The sequence below is a fragment of the Bubalus kerabau genome, chromosome 11 (genome assembly GCF_029407905.1).
Source record: "Bubalus kerabau isolate K-KA32 ecotype Philippines breed swamp buffalo chromosome 11, PCC_UOA_SB_1v2, whole genome shotgun sequence".
Taxonomy (NCBI): Eukaryota; Metazoa; Chordata; class Mammalia; order Artiodactyla; family Bovidae; genus Bubalus; species Bubalus kerabau.
The window spans coordinates 106,732,538-106,750,274 of NC_073634.1; the positions used below are offsets into that span (position 1 = coordinate 106,732,538).

The following is a 17,737-nucleotide window of genomic DNA, read 5'->3' on the forward strand; positions in this document are numbered from 1 at the left end:
GGCAGCGAGGAGGCTGACCAACTCCTGGGGGTCCTCACCCCCTCCAAGGCCAGGGGAGTTTTCAGGTGCCGACGCTGAGGCTTGGGACAGGGGGTGGGCGGGTCACCAGGTCAGGGAAGCGCGGGCTGCCCGGTGCCACCAGGTGCCTGGGGGTGGAGCCCCGGGTGGGGGGCGGCGTGTCTGGCCAGCCACCTACCCGGCCCGCGGACATTCACGTCCATGCAGTCGGCATCCGCCTCGCCCTGGGGAGGCGTGGGGGCCATGGCAGACACGCGCAGGTCGGCGGCATCCAGGTGCTGCTGGGTCCACTGCCGGTGGTCCGTCTGGTCGTCCAGGTCAGGGAGGACCACGGGCTCCTCGAACTAAGGAAGGGCATGGAGCAGAGGGTCATGCCCCGTGGCGCGGGGCTGGGCGGGGCGGGGACCCTGGATCCCCGACTCACCCGGAACTTCTTGGCCTCTAGGCCCTCGTCGCCCCACTCGTTCTGGTTGTCGTCCATGAGGGCGCCGTCCGAGGAGTTCTTCAGGGGCCTGGGGGTGACGGGGCCGGGAAGGGGGGTGTGGGACTAAGCGCGGGGGAGCGGGGGTCCAGGGAGATTCCCTCCCCTTCCAGGCCCCGCCCATGCCCAGGGCCCAAGGGGGGCGCCGCGGAGGAGGGGAGGGGCAGCCCCGCCTCCCGCAAGCCCGGCCCCACCCAGACGCCCCGCCGCGCCCACTGACTTGAGGCCCACGGAGTCCTCGCCGAGGGGCTCGCGCCGCTTCTTCTTGCTGGCCTCCGACACCTTGAAGCCCTCGGGGAACCAGAGCTGGCCATGCTGCCGCCGGCGCTTCCGCGACAGCAGCACCCCGCAGCCCACGAAGAACAGCAACACGAAGGCCACCACGGCCACGTACATGAAGTGCAGCGGCGGCGGCGGGGGCGGCTCCACCGTCTCACCTGCGGGCACAGCGGCCGCGGGCGGGCGCCCGGACATCAGGCCGCGCAGCCAGGCAGGCCGGCGGCCAGGGGCAGCGCGCTGGCTCCGCGGCCCGGCGCGTCCTCGCCCGCTCGCCTCCATCCCGCCCCCCAAAATAAGGTCATTTTCTACGCGATTAATCAGAATTGCAAACTATCGCTAAATTCTCTCCTGCACCAGCCGGCTATCTGGAGACAGCTTTTACTTTTTTCTCCTTTAAGGGAGAAGGATTAGGCAACTTCAAATCGCTGCACTCGGATCGAGCTGTTAAGACAAAGGATTTAGGGGGATTTTCCAGATACAAACTTCAACACTTCACATGACATCGATCAATTCTTTGCTTTCTCTCTCTTTAAAAAAAAAAAAGAAAAAACCGTAATGATTTTGAAATAATACCCAACAAAGAAAAATCCGGAGGAAGGGGTGGGGCGAGAAAAGTCTCCCCCCCAACATTTGCTGGTGGATGTGTGGACTCCCTTGGGCCAACCTCACTGACAGCTGTTGCTACGGGAGGGAGAGCATGCCCGGTGGGAAACCCCAGAAAAGCGCTCCCCGAACTCTGGATGGTGTGACACACGCCCCCGTGGGTGGCAACTGGCACAAAGAACAAGAGCATCCCGGGGTGGGGGTGCAGCTGGGAGACCATCTCCCATGCACAACCCTTCCCAGGACAGTCCAGAGCTCCCGTGGGAGTGCAGCTGGGGGAGCAGGGCTGGCCACTCACTCTGCACAGCCTCGATCTTGTAGGGGATGTTAAGGCTGCCCAGCGAGGCCAGCGCGCCCAGGAAGGCGGCCACGTCCGTGGCGCTCTGGAAGCACTGGGAGGACGACTGGACGCACTGCCGGTTGTCGATCTCCAGGTAGACGATGGACCTGAGGTAGGGGGAGAGCCCAGGTCAGGGGGCTTGGGCACCAGCCCCCTCCTGGCACCCACCCGGCCAGCCTGTCTCCCAGGGACAGGCTCTGGCTCCTGGGGTGTCACCCGGATGGATGGGCGGGGAGAGAGGGTGCTCCCAGAACCCCAGGGGGGCAGCCTGGGGAGGCAGAGAGCTGGGTCTGGACAGGAACAAGCCTGGAGGTGCACAGTGGACCTGAGGGCTCGCCTTGTCCAGCACCAGCAGGGCCCGTGTAGTGCTCACACGGACACTCCTCGGAGTGCTCCCCTGCCGGCAGTGGGGCTCCTACAGAGCCACGGGCGGCCTTGGTCCCCATCTTGGAAGGATGGAGGTGTCCAGAGCCCAGTCCCTCGCCTCCCTGAGAGCTGAGCCTGGGCGGGAAGCTGTCACGGAGCTGAAATCCCAGGTCTCTTTCCCCATCTCGGGAGGACAGTGCTGCCCTCTCTGGGAGGGGGGTAGCCCTGAGGGTCAGGGCGTGGAGGCCGCCAGGAGGGGCTCGCTCACCCACGGATGTCCATGGGGTCCAGCTCCCTGCGCTGGCGTCTGCCCGCGCCGCCCGGGAGCAGCGGGGCCCCGCCGTCCACGGAGCGCCTGACGGGGTGCTTGTGCAGCTCCTCCTCGCGGCCGTAGTAGGGGAAGATCATCTGCTGGCCGCTGGCGTCACGCTTGAAGACCACATTGGTGTGCAGCAGGCGGCTGAGCTCGCGCAGGAAGTGCAGGGAGCGGTTGCGCAGCTGCTCGGGTGGCATGAGCACCACCAGCACCAGCGTGCCGGCCGCCAGCCGCTCGGGCACGTGCTCCGCGCAGTCCAGCCCGTCCCACTCGCACTCCGCACTGTTGCAGCCCTGGTCGCAGTGCCCGTCCCTGAAGTGGTCCTTGCAGTACTGGTCATACAGGGGGCTGGGGGCACACGGCGACAGCTCAGGGCCCCCTCCACGCCTGGGTCCCCTGGGGCCACGCCTGCTCCTGTCCACCCGGAGACCCTCGGCCAGCACCCGGCCGTGCGCTGCCCTGCCCGCGAAGCCCAGTGTCCTCCCGCCTGCTCTGTCCTGCTGGTGAGCGGACGGCCCCCTCGCCTGCCCCCCACCAGCCCCGCGGGACATCACGGACGTGGAGTGGCGTCCCCGCGGGCCTTACTTGCACTGGCCTTCTGCACGCTGGCAGTCGAAGCCGTCGAAGAGGCAGCCGGCCGAGTTGCACTGGCTGTCGCAGCGGCCGTTGCTGAAGTACTTCCAGCACTGCAGGGACTGCGTGCAGTTCTGCCAGGGGTCGTCGAAGTCGAGGGAGCAGTCGCCGCCGTCCCAGCCGCACGCGTGGCTGTTGCACTGCAGGCTGCAGACCTTGTTGCCGGCCTCCTCGCGGCAGCCAGGGAGCTCGCAGGTCTCCTCGATCTGTGGCGGGGGGATGTCGAGGCCCACGCCGCCCCCGAAGCTGTAGTCCAGGATGTGGCACAGGAGCCCGTTGAACTTGGCGGGGCAGCGGCAGCGGTAGAAGGGGCTCTCGGCGGTGGGCTCGCAGACGCCCTGGTTGTAGCAGGGGTTGCTGCCCACGCAGGGGCTGCTGGCCGGGAACTGGCACTCGGGGCCGGTGAAGGGGCCCAGGCACAGGCAGGTGGGGCTGCGCGGGCCCGCGATGCATGTGCCGCCGTTCAGGCACCGCAGGCTCCCGCAGCTGCGGGCGTCGTTCTCGCACGTGGCACCCTCGAAGCCCTGCGGGAGGGGCCATGTGGGTGTGAGGGGTGAGCCGGCCCCCCCAAGTGCTGGGGACCGCCTGGCTGCTCCATTGCGTCCCCCACCCACCCACAAGGGCTGGCGGGCTTTCCTTTTAAAGAAAATCAACACGAAACGCTCAGGGGTGGGGGGTTCCCAGGAGTCGGGAGGGAAGGAGGGTGGGGTGGGCACAGTAGGAGCCTGGGGCACTTCTGGGCAAACTGACGACCTCCTGGGATCCTGCAACAGGGGTCTCGTGGCACCGCGTGTGTCAGACCCAAGGAACACACGATGTGGAGTGGACCAGACTTAACGGGTCAGTGTACAGATCACTTAGCAACATATTAATGTTGGTCGTTGATGGTAACAGTGTTCCCCAAATGCAAAAGAAAGTGAAAGTGAAGTCGCTCAGTCATGTCCGACTCTCTGTGGCCCCATGCACTGTAGCCCGCCAGGCTCCTCTGTCCATGAGGGATTTTCCAGGCAAGAATACTGGAGTGGGCTGCCATTTCCTTCTCCAGGGGATCTTCTTGACCCAGGGATCGAACCCTGGCCTCCAGCACTGCAGGCAAACTCTACTGTCTGAGCCACCAGGGAAGCCCACAGGCGAGCAAGATGTTAATAACGGGAAAGCTGGGTGTGCAGGGGGCGAGGGTACACAGGAACCCTCCTGCACCAATTTTCTACTAAACCGCTCTAAACATAAAGACACAAGAAAATTTTGTCTTGAGGGGAACGCGGAGAGTGGAGTCCAGACACACGAACCACGTTTTGCCTTCCAGCTCACCCGCAGGCTGGGGGCGGGGGGCAGCAGGGCGGTTCTGGCCACCCCAGGGCACTAGATGTGCTGAGTGGGGGTGTCCTCCTGTCCCCTTCAGACCAGAAGCCCTCCCCACCACCTGCTGCCCATGGCACCTACCGCTGGGCACTTGCAGATGAACCCGCGGGCCGTGTTGGAGGCCACTGCACAGCTACCCCCATTCTTACAGGGCCTGTCTTTGCAGCCGTTGATGACCGACTCGCAGCGGCGTCCTGGGGACAAGAGTGGCGTGAGGCGCTGACCCCCTGCCCCCAGCACCACCCGCCACCCCCCGACCAGGGCGGCACCCACCGGTGTGGCCGGCGCTGAACCCCACCCCCAGCTCCGCCTGCGCCCCCGACCAGGGCGGCACCCACTGGTGTGGCCGGCGCTGACCCCCTGCCCCCAGCTCCGCCCGTGCCCCCGACCAGGGCAGCACCCACCGGTGTGGCCAGCGCTGACCCCCGCCCCCAGCTCCGCCCGCGCCCCGACCAGGGCAGCACCCACCGGTGTGGCCGGCGCTGACCCCCGCCCCCAGCTCCGCCCGCGCCCCGACCAGGGCAGCACCCACCGGTGTGGCCGGCGCGGCACTCGCAGTGGAAGGCGTTGACGCGCTGCACGCAGTTCTGGGTGCCACGGGCGTCGCAGGGGTTGGACAGGCACTCGTTGACATCCCCCTCGCAGCGCTCACCCACGAAGCCGGGCGGGCAGGTGCAGCTGTAGCCGCCCACCTGGTCCACGCAGGTGCCGTTGTTAAAGCACTTGGGGCCCCGGGACACGGGGTCGATGGGGGGGTTGCAGTCGTCCACGTTGATCTCGCAGTGCACGCCTGCAGGCCGGGCACCATCAGACCCCACGCGGCCGCGCTCGAGCCCCACGCCTCCCACAGGTGTGCCCCGGCCGGGGGTCAGACGTCCAGGAGGTGGACGCTGGCGACCAGCCCCCCGGACTCCCTCCCCAGGTGCGGCCAAGCCTACCCTGTGTGCCCCGGCCGGGGGTCAGACGTCCAGGAGGTGGACGCTGGCGACCAGCCCCCCGGACTCCCTCCCCAGGTGCGGCCAAGCCTACCCTGTGTGCCGCGGGGGCAGGAGCACTTGTAGGTGTTGGTGAGGTCGATGCAGGTGCCTCCGTTCCGGCAGGGCTGGGACAGGCACTCGTTCACCTCCTCGGAGCAGTTCACCCCGTGGTAGCCGGCCACACACTGCAGGGGGACAGCGAGGCGTGGGCCTGAGGCTCAGCAGGCAGCCGGGGCGTCCCCTACGCCTGTGTGGGCTGACGGGGCCCCATGAGCTGCCCTCTTGCCTCGCAAAGCCCTCCTACCAGAAGGACCCAAGTGGAGACCCTGGTAAGGGCCCTGGTAAGCTGCGGTTCACTGCCCGAGGCGGGAGTTAGTATAGAGGTGGGTGAACCTGGGGTAGGGGAAAGCCTGCCCTGCTTCTCAGGGTTTCCCTCTTGCAGGTGCCCGCAGAGGACGATCACCCAGCCCTCCCGGTGAGCCTAGTCTTCCCTGCTGCACTGGTTCCCAGCCAGGGCCTGGCCCTCGGCAGCACTCAGGCCAGACACACACACCCCCGCCCCGGGGCCGGGTGCCCACCTCACAGGAGTAGCCGCCGGGGTAGTCGGTGCAGGTGGCCCCGTTCTGGCAGGGGCTGGGCGAGCACTCATCCACCTGCTCCTCGCAGTAGCTGCCCGTGTAGCCAGCCTGGCAGTGGCAGCGGTGTGTGTTGCCCGCATTCACGCAGAGGCCCCCGTTCCGGCACAAGTGGGTCACGTTGATGCCTGCGGGGGACGCGGCGGGCGGAGCGTGAGGCCCCAGCTTCCCTCCCCAGGGGCAACCTCGCACCTTGGGCAGCGCGCCTCCTGACCTCAGAGGTCGGACGCCCAGTGGGCACGGAGAAGCCTGGGCTGGTTACCTTGCTGCCGCGCAGCCACCTCGCAGGAGACACTGGGCACGTCGCAGTAGAGGCCGGTCCAGCCGCTGTGGCACTCACAGCGGTACAGCGCGTTGGTCTGCCAGCACCGGCCCTCATTCTTGCAGGGGGACGAGTCACACCAGCGCACAAGGGTCTGGGGACGAGGGGGCAGCCTAGCTCACACCCCACCCACCGGCCCCCACGGGCCCAGCCCACCCGGCGGGGGACACACATGGGCGCCAGAAACCCTCACGCCCAAGGTGGCCCGTGACCTCCCCCCAATCCACAGAAACGGACACCGAGGCCCACGGGGCCCCCCTGCTTGGGAGCAACTGGGGCTGCAGGGGCCCCTCTCTTGCTCTGGGCCCTTGGTGGTGAATCCAGACAACAGGCTGCCTTTCCTTGAAGGAAGATTTTTCTTAAGAAGGAAACGGCTCTCTTCTAATTGGTGTTTTGTGTGTGAACATCTTTAAAGAAGATAAACCTCTGATACTTTTACACAGTCTTCATGCAAACACTGGCGTTCAGCCGCCTTCCCCCCCAACAGCTGGTCCTTGTTCTTGCTCCGTGGCCTCTGCTGCCTGAGCTGGAAACCGCCCTGCTCACCACCTCTGCCTCCTTATCTGGCCCCTCCTCGGCTCCCCGGGGTGGGAGAGCCAGCTGGAATCCAGGCAAGGGGCCCAGGCGTGCGGCCGAGGTGCTCAGTGTGTGCCCAGGGCTGGCCAAGGCACTGGGCGTGTGCCCGGGCCCCCCTCACCTGGCCGAGGTGCTCGGCGTGTGCCCGGGGCCGGCCGAGGCACTGGGCGTGTGCCCGGGCCCCCTCACTCGGCCGAGGCGCTGGGCGTGTGACCGGGCCCCCCTCACCTGGCCGAGGCGCTCGGCGTGTGCCCGGGCCCCCTCACGTGGCCAAGGCGCTCGGCGTGTGCCCGGGCCCCCCCTCACCTGGCCGAGGCGCTCGGCGTGTGCCCGGGCCCCCCCTCACCTGGCCGAGGCGCTCGGCGTGTGCCCGGGCCCCCCCTCACCTGGCCGAGGCGCTCGGCGTGTGCCCGGGGCCCCCTCACCTGGCCGAGGCGCTCGGCGTGTGCCCGGGCCCCCTCACCTGGCAGTTGAGGCCCGTGTAGCCCTGCGGGCAGGTGCACGTGTAGGTGCCGTAGCTGTCGTGGCAGGTGCCGCCGTGCAGGCAGGGCCGAGAGTCACACTCGTTGACGTCATGTTGGCAGTAGCTGCCCGTGAAGCCAGGTGGACACAGGCAGGTGAAGGAGTTGATGCCATCCACGCAGGTACCGCCGTTGAAGCAGGAGCTGGAGGTGGGCAGGCAGCAAGGGGGTGGTGAGTTGGGGGCAGGACCCTGCCCAAGCAGGTACGTCCACACTGGCACCCTCACCGCCGATCAGGGTGGCCACAGGGGTTTGGGTGCCAGGACAGGCCGGCAACAGCCTGGCTGAGCTCGGGGAGGCCAGTAGGAGTCCCAGGGGACCCCAGGCTCTCACACCACACCACGCTCCTTCCTCTGCCTTCTTTAGAACTCGTGCTGAGAGGAGCTTCATATCACACGTGGGTGTGTCGCGATCAAGACAAAAATGAGCAGAAACCAGAGCGCATGGGAGATAAATGCTAGAAACCAGGGACAAGTGTGACGTTCCATGCCGAGCTTCCTGGCAGCCAAGGCAGATAAGGACACACGCCAGTTACGAGGTCCCTGGCTGATGGAAGCAGGAACAGCAGTTCCTGAGGATAAACCACAGGGCTCCTGCTTCTAATCCACAAGGGAGAATGGACGATGGCCCTTGCAGGAGGAATGGTGTCTCCCGCTGGCACCGAGTGCCGCCCCCAGGCGGACACCTGCTGGGTACACAGGTGTGCCGGCGCCGCGTGTGGCCCGTGGCCGGCCCGCGCCCCTGGCACCTGTCCGTGCAGTCGGGCGTGTTGTTCTCGCAGTGGACGCCGCTGAAGCCCGTGGGGCAGCTGCAGGCGTAGCTGGCCACGCAGTCGGTGCAGCTGGCGCCGTTGCGGCAGGGGTTGCTGGCGCACTCGTCGATGTCCTCCTCACAGAAGGCGCCCTGGAAGCCGGGCAGGCAGTCGCAGAAGGCCGTGTTGATGCCGTCTGTGCAGGAGCCCCCATTGTGGCACGGGTCTGCGAGGTGACCGGAGAGCAGGCCTGAGAGCTGGGCACCACCCCTCTGCCAGGGCGACCAAAGCTGCAAGCTCCTGGCACTGCCCCTGGGGTGTTCTGCAGGGAGCCCAGTCCAGCAGGCCGCATCATGAGCTTGGGGTCTACGCTGCCCCACGAGCTCCTGGTCCCCAGGCCATAAGCGTGGGCAGGCTTAACAGTGAGACCCACACAGGCCGTGGCCACACGCTTCCCTGCCTGCTGGTAATGCCAGATGAGGCACTCGGCCTCTCTTGGACCACAGGTCGCGTGAGCCCCATTCCTCAGGGGTCAGGACAAGACCTAGGTTAAGAGCCACGCTGGACGGGGCAGCTGCGGCCCCGGGGAGACGAGCCCGGGAGTCCGGCTGGGAGATGCTAGGATGGACGAGTAGGGGGCCCATCAGCCTGGCACCACAGCCCCTGGAACCGCCTGTGACCACCTCGCTGGTCGACAGCAGCCACCCAGCCCTGCCCCAGCACTTCCTCCAGCCCCCGACTGGGTGCCCTTCCGAAAGGTCCAGCTGGATCGAGAGGGCTGCCAGCGCCAAGCGTGCACCCTGGTACTGCCCTGCCTACCCTCCCACGTGACCCTGGCACGCTCCCTGCCCCGCACCCGCCTGGGGACACGGGTCTGGGCGTCTCAGAGGCGGGGCCGGCCGGCTACTCACTGGGCCGGCAGTCGTCGATGTCCGTCTCGCAGTTGCGCCCCGTGTAGCCCGCCTGGCAGTGGCAGCGGTAGCTGCCATTGGTGTTCTGGCAGGAGGCGCCCGCGCGGCACGGGCTCTTCACGCACTCGTTGATGTCGATCTCACAGGTCTGCCCTGGGGAAGGGGACGAGAGCCGCTGACTCAGCCAGTGCCCACAGGGCACTGCCCGTCCCCCCCGGAGCAGGCCCTCCACTGCCACAGGACGACCCTCTGGGGGCGTCCGGGGAAGGGAGGCTCTCCAAAGGGCTGCCCCGACTTGGGGCAGGAGACAGACCTTCAAGCCTAGGAGGGTCCTGCAGCCCACTGGCTCATCCTCCAAGGACGGGGGCCCACTAGCAAGAGTCGCCTGAAGCCCCCGAGCCTCCCCACCCCATCCCCCCACCCCCTGGGCTGATCCTGCCAGCCCGTGGCCCCCAAGCCTCTCCGAGCCTCCCTACCCCGTCCCTTTGGCCTCACCCTGCCAGCCTGTGGCCCCCGAGCCTCTCCAAGCCTCCCCCAACCCAGTACCAGCGTCCCCTGGACTCTCCCTGCCAGCCCGTGGCCCCCGAGCCTCTCCAAGCCTCCCCCAACCCAGTACCAGTGTCCCCTGGACTCCCCCTGCCAGCCCGTGGCCCCCGAGCCTCTCTGAGCCTCCCTCTGTCCCACCACCCCTGGACTCACCCTGCCAGCCCGCGGGGCAGGCACAGGAGAAGCTCTCGTAGTCCTCTGACTCCTGACACTCACCGCCGTTTCTGCAGGGCCCGGGGGCACACGGGGCCAGCACCACCTCACACGTGGACCCTGAGAGGGAGAGGCAGGGTGGTGAGCCCCCCAGGAGCCCCAGCCAGAGGTCAACGCCCTGGGAAAGTCCTGACAGAGGCCACGGCAGCCACCATCAACAGGTGGTTCTACCGTCCAAGCACGTCTGGTTGCCCTGCGTGGGGGGCGGGGGGGTACATACAGCGGGGCACCGGGCCCCTGGCTGTGTCAGCATCTGAATGTGAACCAGGGGAACACTTGGGCCCCACCCCCCGATAGTGCCAGGAGCAAGGGCTGGGCCGGGCCTGACAACCCCCCACACACAACGTCACAGGGGCCCTGGACTGGCTCCCAGCCTCATGCCCTGCTGGTGGCAAAGGACCCTGCGCTGAGCCGGTGGCCTGGGAGCTGATTCCAGGGGTTCGGTGCCTCGGGCGGCTAGTGCCCATCTTGGGAGGCCCCTGAGCAAAGGCTGTGAGTGCAGGGAGCGTGCCAGCCTCAGCCCTCAGCATGGCTGCTTATCAGGGGAGCACCGGACACGGCGTCAGGACCCCGGGTGGGAGCGGGAGTCTGCCTGGACCCCGGCACTCTGGGTGACCTTTCCTCCCTGAGAGCCCAACGCGGGGTTTCCTGTTTACGGCCCACGGGGCCGTGTCCCGAGCCCGCGAGGAAGCGTTATCTTCCCGGCCGCCCATTATCTCCCCGGCCCGCGGGGGTGACCAGCCCGGGCCTTTCATTCTATCGGTTTCCACAGTGACCCCAGCCGGCAGGAAATTCGCCAGGGTTTCCGACAATTGTGCAGAGGGAAGCAGGAAGCGGGCGGACGGGAAGCGGGTCAGCACAGGCCGGCTCCTCCCCGCCGGCCGCCGGCCCCGATGGCAGCGTGTCCGAAACGGACTCGGGTGCGCCCTGGGCGGCCACCGGGAAGGGGGCGTTTCCTCACCGACGGAGGAGAGAAAGTCCAGGTCCCCAGCTTCGGTCAAAGAAAACACTGCTGGGACCACAGGCCGCCGGTGTCGTGAGAACCGCAGCCACGGGCCCCACCCCTGCCTACGGGGGCCTCTCAGGACCGTCCCCAACAGCAGCACCCCCTGCCCCATCCCCAGGGGGCCTGGTGGCCTGAGCGTGCATGACTTCTATTTTTTAATACTTGCCAAATCTCTCCTTAGGAGGGGACCCACATCCCGCCTCCCCCGGCCGGGCCAATGGCAGCAGCTGAGATGCCAGGGACCCGTCTCCCGCCACCCTCAGCAGGAACACAGGGCTCCTTGTTTCCCCACACAAAGAGGGCCCACCATCAAAGGACTCCCTCAGGCCTGGCCAGCAATGGGGAGGGCAGCCTGGCCCCCCTACCTCCAGGGCAGCCTGAACGGCAGGCGGGGAGGCTGACAGACCAGGCCCAGCTCCCCCACCAAGGGGGCCACCTCACAGGCAGGTCCCCCAAGTAGGGACTTGCTTGTGCTCAAATTTTCTCCCAGGCACCTGGTTATTTTATAAGCAAATACACCTGCAGGGCAAGGCCCTAACGCAGCCAGGCCTGAGGCTCAGAGTACAGAGCAGGGCCTCTGGGATGCCTGCAGAGGGATGCAGACAAGGCCAGCCCAGGAAGGCCGCCTCGCACCTCAGCCACCCGCGCCACCTGCCGAGGCCCCGCCCCACCCTCCAGGCCCCGCCCATACCTGTGTATGGCAAGAGGCAGTTGCATTTGTACCCTGCCACGTCATCGATACACGTGCCCTGGTTCAGACACGGGTTGGACGCGCACTCGTTGATGTTGGTCTGGCAGTTGGGCCCTGGAGAGAGAGGAAACGCGGTCAGTGTGGCCGTCACCCCGGGTGCTATGGCCAAGTTCTGCCTGGCATGGAGGAAAAGCCCTGCCCTGAGCCTGGGACCTGGGAACCCACACCAGCGGGTCCGGGAGCCACCGGGGTTCTCGACGGCAGACCTGTGTCCGGGCTCCAGGTGGCCCCCAGGGCCTGCGCCGGGACCAGGAACCTCCCCCACTCACCACTGAAGCCCTCCCGGCAGGCGCACACGTAGCCGCTGGTCATGTCCTTGCAGGTGCCCCCGTTGACGCAGGGGTTCGACTCACACTCGTCGTTGTTGACGTCACAGTTGGCCCCACTCCAGCCGGGGTCACAGTCGCACCTGTACCTGCAGAGGCGACCACACGGCAGCTCAGGTGTAGCCAGAGAGGGCGGGGCCTAGGCTGGGAGCAACCCAGACTCTGCCACCGTCCTACGACCTGATTAGATGGAGACACTGGCCCGCTCTGACCCTTGGAGTCCTTTAAACGACTTTAAATAGCCCACCTCGACTAAGACGGTGGTAAGGGTTTGGGACAGTGCCCAGTTCAGAGCAGTGGTCAGGAGACCATGCACTGTTCACTTGCTGCTTGACCCTGAACAGGCTGCTTACCCTCTGTGTGCAAAACGAGGGCGTGTGGTCCCTGCCATGTCCATCACCCCATTTAGATAGAGCCAATGCCAGGCACGTAGTGGATGTCGGAAACTAAAAGTCAGCTTCTCTACACTCTAATGTTCTGGCTCCACATATATGAACGGGGTTCCCACACCAGCTGGGTGTCCCACAACCCAGTCCTGGCCCTAAGTGCCTGGAGTCAGCGCAGACTGCCCCCCTACCCCCCAGCGAGGGCTGGGACCCACCAGACTGGCCCCAGGTCAGACACTAACCCCAAGCCCCAAGTTGTCACCTCTACTTCTGACCAAACAGCCAGGAACCAGACCTCTTCCTTTGAAATTTGCAGAAACAGCTCACAAAACTCAGAAAAACTGTTTGACTTACTAGATCAATGGTTTACTATAACCAGGGAAACTTGGAACAGCCCGATGGAAGAGACGTACGAGGCCAGGGATGGGGAAGGGCTCAGAGCTGGTCCCCGCCCCATCCCAGCACCTGTTCGCCAACCCGGAAGCTCTCTGAACTCCCGCACTTGGCCTTTTTATGGAGGCTTCCTCACGCAGGCGTGACTGAATATGTCACTGGCAGTTGGTGATTAACTTGCCCTGCAGCCCCTCTCCCGTCCTTGGCGGTCAGGGTGGGACAGAAGGCCCCGGCCCCCAGCCTCAGCCTCGGATGACCTTTGCAGCCTCCTTACGGAAGCTCAGTGGCAGTTTGGTCGCTGAGTCGTGTCCGGCTCTCACAACCCCATGGACTGTAGCCCGCCAGGCTCCTCTGTCCATGGCATTTCCCAAGCAAGAATCCTGGAGTGGATTGTCATTTCCTTCTCCAGGGGATCTTCCCGATGCAGGAATCGAACCTGGGTCTCCTGCATCACAGGCTGATTCTTTACCGACTGAGCTGTGGCCCAAAGGGGCTCAGACACGACCCAAGACACCCCTTCCACTCTCAGAGATCTCAGAGATTTCACCTCTGGTCCGCTGCCTTGGCACAGACGCGTTCCCTGGGCACACTCGGAGCCGAGGGCAGTGCTGGGCTCAGACCAGGAGCCAAGCAAGCGCCTGTGCATGGCACCCTTCAGGGCTCCCACGGCAGACCCATCCTTGGGGAGCACCTGCCTGCTCCGCCCAAGACCCGCCGGCTCCCCGCACACCCCCTGCCCCAGGGCGGGGCTCCGAGGACGCACCCGTTGAGGCTGTCGCGGCAGGCCCCGTGGATGCAGGGGTTGCTGCTGCACTCGTTGACCTCAGACAGGCAGGTGGGGTCGTGGTAGCCCTCGGGGCAGCGGCAGGTGAAGCCGTTGATGCCATCCTCGCAGGTGCCCCCGTTGTGGCAGGGGCTGTCCGCACACTCGTCAATGTTGATGTTACACATACTCCCTGCGGGCGTCCCAGCAGCTCAGACACCGGGAACAGGAGAGGGGTTGGGCTCCCCTCCCTTGGAGCCTCAGTCTCCCTCTCTGTGAGCACTCCCCTCCCCCGGCTCCATCCCAGGCCCTCCCGAGGTTCAGACTCTCACCGATACAAGCTCTGCTCCCGGGACCCAGGGCCCACGCTGGACACGCTCAGGGCACAGGGCAGCATGTGCACTGGGAGCCTGGCTCCACTGCGAGCGAGCCTGCCAGGCTGCTTCTCACCCACATGCCAGGCTCAAGGATGTCCATCCCAGCGCCAGCCAGACCCACCCCCACCCCCGGCCCTTCCAGAGCCTCTGCCGACAGCCACCAAGGCTGCTGGCCCGAGAGCTGGGCCCCCATAGTCCCAACACCCTGATCTGCAAGTCAAGGCCCCGACGCGGGTGGAAGGGCAGAGCCCTGCAGGCCCCCGAATCCTGGGCGGCTCACCTGTGTAGCCCGGCTCACACGCACACTCGTAGCCGTCAATCTTGTCCAGACACGTGCCGGAGTCGCAGGGGTTGCTTGCGCAGTCATCCAGGTTGATCTCGCAGTTGGGTCCTGGGGGTGGGAGACCGGAGGTGGTCACGTGCTCCTGCTCGCTCATCCGCAGCTGCCCCCCGCCAGCCCCGCAGCTGCCCGGGGCCAGGCACCTGTGGTCCCCTTGAGGCAGAAGCAGAGATAGGCGTTGTCGCGGTCCTGGCAGGTGCCCCCGTGGCGGCAGGGCTGGCTGTGGCACTCGTTAATGTTGCTCTCGCAGTGGTGGCCCGTGTAGCCCGGCTGGCACAGGCAGGTGAAGGTGGCCACGCCGTCCTTGCAGGACCCGTAGTGGCAGGGGTCGGGGTCACACTCGTCGATGTCCACCTCGCAGTGGGGCCCCGTGTAGCCTGCAGGGGCGGGGGGCCACTCCCTGGGTTACCAGGCTGTCCAGGACACCATCAAGCAGACCCAGGGTCCTCTTGTTCCCACCAGGGAAGCCTGGGGATGTCTGGGGCGCCCCCCCTCCAACTGCCTGGGGTCAGAGATGCGCCCTGCTCTTGGCCTCCTCCATACTGAGGGGTCACCTTTCCAGCCTCAGCCTCCGAGCAGCCCCCCTTCTCCGGACCCCACCGCCTGCTTCTGCCCCTCCGCTCTGCCCTGGGCCGCGGCCCCGCACCTTCTGTGCACACGCAGGTGTAGGTGTTGGGCCCGTCCAGGCACTTAGCGCCGTTCTTGCAGGGTGTGCTTGCACACTCGTCCACGTCATACTGGCACAAGTGCCCGGTGAAGCCTGCAGCCGGGGAGGGGATGGCAATCAGACGCCAGGGGCACAATGGCACCACAGCCAAGTCCTGGCTGGCCAAGGTCGGGGGGCGGGGGGCGCCCGGGAGGGCCCCCCGAGAGTGCTTTGGCCAGGGCTGGGCAAACGGCAAACGCCCGTATCCTTGCCTCGCCCTCTTTCAGAGCCCAACCCTGGGGTCCTAGCCCTCCTGCCCTGCCCACTCAGAGGAGGCTCAGCCCAAGACGGTTGCCATGGCTACAGCCGGGCTGGGCTGAGAATTCGGTTCCCAGCTCGGCGTCTGGGACAATTGATTTGCATCGCAGGAGGTCCAGGGCTCTGACCCCCAACACCTCCCCGGGCCTGGCGTCCCCCAGCCCTTCCCTGCGACAGACTCAGGGCCCCCACAGGCTCTATAGGCCCTCCTGGCCATCACATCCACTGCTGCTGGCAGACGCAGGTGGGCGTGGCGGGCCGGCCCTCCTCCCACCAGGGCATGACAGCAGGAAGGAGGGTCTCTGGGCCCCGGGCTTCTCAGTGAGGTGGGGGCCAGGAACCCTGCCTGGCCCAGCTTTGTTTGCTGGGGGCTGAAAACCAGCCCACCCCCCTGCCCACACTCCGGAGGTAAGGCTCTCACGCCCCCTTTCCGTCGCGGAGACCCGACCCGGCCTTGACGCAGGGGCAGGGCGGCAGCGGGGCCCAGTCTCACCAGTGGGGCAGTCGCACACGAACTCGTTGATCTTGTCCAGGCAGCGGCCGTTCTGCAGGCAGGGGCTGCTGGCGCACTCGTCCGTGTTCACCTCGCAGTGCAAGCCCTCGTAGCCTGGCAGGAGCAGGCTGGTCAGCAACGCCCCATTCCCTCCACCCCTGCTCCCCAGGGCTGACCCAGCTGCCCAGCGCTGGCCTCCTCTCCACTGCGCCCCAGAGACCTAGCTCAAGTCTCCCCAGATAACCGTGGGGGGGTCTGTGGCCTGGGCGGGCACGGAGGCCAGGGGCAGAGGCGATGCGGCTTCCCCACCCCCAGGGTCAGGCGGGCCGCCGGCCGCGTACCGGGCATGCAGATACACTGGAACTCCCCGATCTGATCCAGACAGGTGGCGTCGTTCTGACACGGGTTCGACACACACTCGTTGACGTCGATCTCGCAGCGCGGGCCGGTGTAGCCCTGCAGACACTGGCACTCGAACGAGCCCAGCGTGTTGATGCACTTGCCCGCGTGCTCACAGGGGTTGGCGCCTGGTGGGGGCGGGGGGGTGGATGCAGCACGGTGAGGGGCTGCTCTGGGAACCCTGGCCTCTGGAACAGTTGGGGGTGTGCCTGCCTCCCCCATCAGACCCGCCTACCCCCATAGGACTGTTTCCAACAGGTTCCCCAGCACCCGGCTGCCCGTACCCAGCGAGCACTCGTCCACATCCTGGCTGCAGGCCGGCCCCGTGTAGCCCGAGGGGCAGGTGCAGATGGCCTTGCCGTTGACGGGGTTGGTGTCGCAGTTGGAGCCCTCGTTGCAGGGGTTGCTGATGCAGGCGTCGTTCAGGTGGCACAGCAGACCTGGGCATGGCGGTGGGGATCAGCGGAGGCACTGTCCCCCCACCTCCCCCGGCTGGGAACGCCGACTGCCCACAGCCGGTGTCCACTCCCACCCGGCTCCCCAGGGAGGGCCCCCCGCCACGACACAGCCAGTGACCCTGTGGAGGGCCCTACGATGCCGGAGCTATTCCGGGAGGCTCACAGCCGCCCGCGTCACTCCAGGAGGCCCCTCCTGGGGTTCCCCCCTTATGGGCCCCACAGAGCTGCAGTGTGAGCTTCTGTGTGAGGCCCCTCGCCCGGGCCTGACCCCCCGAGGGCCCTCCGCCCGGTGGCAGGCCGGGCGCTCACCCGTGCGGCCGTGGGGACACTCGCAGTAGAAGGAGGCCACGCGGTCGTGGCAGGTGGCGCCCTGGAAGCAGGACGCGCTGGCGCAGTCGTCGATGTTCTCGCTGCAGTCCTCGCCCGTCCAGCCGTTGACGCACACGCAGTTGTAGTCGCCGTGGGTGTTGTGGCAGGTCCCGCCATTCTGGCAGGCATTGGGCATGAGCTGGCACTCATCCACGTCCTCTGTGCAGTACTGACCTGCAAGGGGCCGGGACGGTCGGTGCCTCCAGCCCCCTCCGCCAAGCTGAGACCCTCACCTCCACCAGGAAGTCTTCCTGACTTCCTCCAGCCCCGCCAGCCAGAGTCAGCCTTTCCCCTGCACCCCTGGCACCTGGGGGCTCTCGCCTGGCTGCTCCGTGTCCATGCTCACCTGTGGGCAGGGCCTGCCTCCTGCTGGCCAGAATCCCTGTGTCCTGGCCAGCAAGCTGGACTCAAACTGGGGACCCGATTGTGGCCAGGCCAGCCCAGGGCCAGGCTGCAAATGGCCCACACAGATGGGCTGGTGCCACCCACGTCTGTGCTGCTCCAGGGGGCTGGGGGGCCTCAGACCCTGGTGGGGGTGCAGTCAGCTGCAGGTCACAGCATCCTTCCCGCCCCAGATCTCAGCTCCCTCCTGCCTGCCCCCCACGGGGACAGACTCCAGCGGCAGAGGTGCCTGCCCGAGCCGCCCGCTGCACGCACCTGTCCACTCCGGGGGGCAGCGGCAGTTGTAGGTGTTCACGCCGTCCACACAGGCGCCTCCGTTCTTGCAGCCGTTCCCCGGACAGTCATCAATGTTCTCCTCGCAGTTCTGGCCAGTGAAGCCTGCAGCAGGGGCCAGCCGCCCGGTCAGGCCTCCTCACGGGGCCAGGCTCGCACCCGTCCTGTCACGCTTGCCCTGGGTTCT

General features: G+C 66.7%; 1 protein-coding gene across 1 annotated transcript in view; it reads right to left on the reverse strand.

The window, feature by feature from the left end:
- The window catches only part of NOTCH1 (notch receptor 1), a 46,324-nt gene that overhangs the window by 6,374 nt on the left and 22,213 nt on the right, over positions 1–17,737 (reverse strand). Inside the window, exons 5-30 of the mRNA XM_055541563.1 lie at positions 17,533–17,655; positions 16,816–17,049; positions 16,333–16,488; positions 15,991–16,176; positions 15,650–15,763; positions 14,839–14,952; positions 14,336–14,569; positions 14,133–14,243; positions 13,476–13,668; positions 11,877–12,022; positions 11,548–11,661; positions 9,791–9,910; positions 9,092–9,244; positions 8,178–8,406; positions 7,372–7,573; positions 6,273–6,426; positions 5,954–6,138; positions 5,428–5,560; positions 4,931–5,188; positions 4,480–4,592; positions 2,989–3,560; positions 2,356–2,751; positions 1,680–1,828; positions 720–936; positions 443–530; positions 197–362 (exon numbers count right to left, since the gene is read on the reverse strand). Coding sequence (XP_055397538.1) covers positions 197–362; positions 443–530; positions 720–936; positions 1,680–1,828; positions 2,356–2,751; positions 2,989–3,560; positions 4,480–4,592; positions 4,931–5,188; positions 5,428–5,560; positions 5,954–6,138; positions 6,273–6,426; positions 7,372–7,573; positions 8,178–8,406; positions 9,092–9,244; positions 9,791–9,910; positions 11,548–11,661; positions 11,877–12,022; positions 13,476–13,668; positions 14,133–14,243; positions 14,336–14,569; positions 14,839–14,952; positions 15,650–15,763; positions 15,991–16,176; positions 16,333–16,488; positions 16,816–17,049; positions 17,533–17,655 — 4,860 coding nt within the window. The remainder of the gene's footprint in view (positions 1–196; positions 363–442; positions 531–719; positions 937–1,679; positions 1,829–2,355; positions 2,752–2,988; positions 3,561–4,479; positions 4,593–4,930; positions 5,189–5,427; positions 5,561–5,953; positions 6,139–6,272; positions 6,427–7,371; positions 7,574–8,177; positions 8,407–9,091; positions 9,245–9,790; positions 9,911–11,547; positions 11,662–11,876; positions 12,023–13,475; positions 13,669–14,132; positions 14,244–14,335; positions 14,570–14,838; positions 14,953–15,649; positions 15,764–15,990; positions 16,177–16,332; positions 16,489–16,815; positions 17,050–17,532; positions 17,656–17,737) is intronic.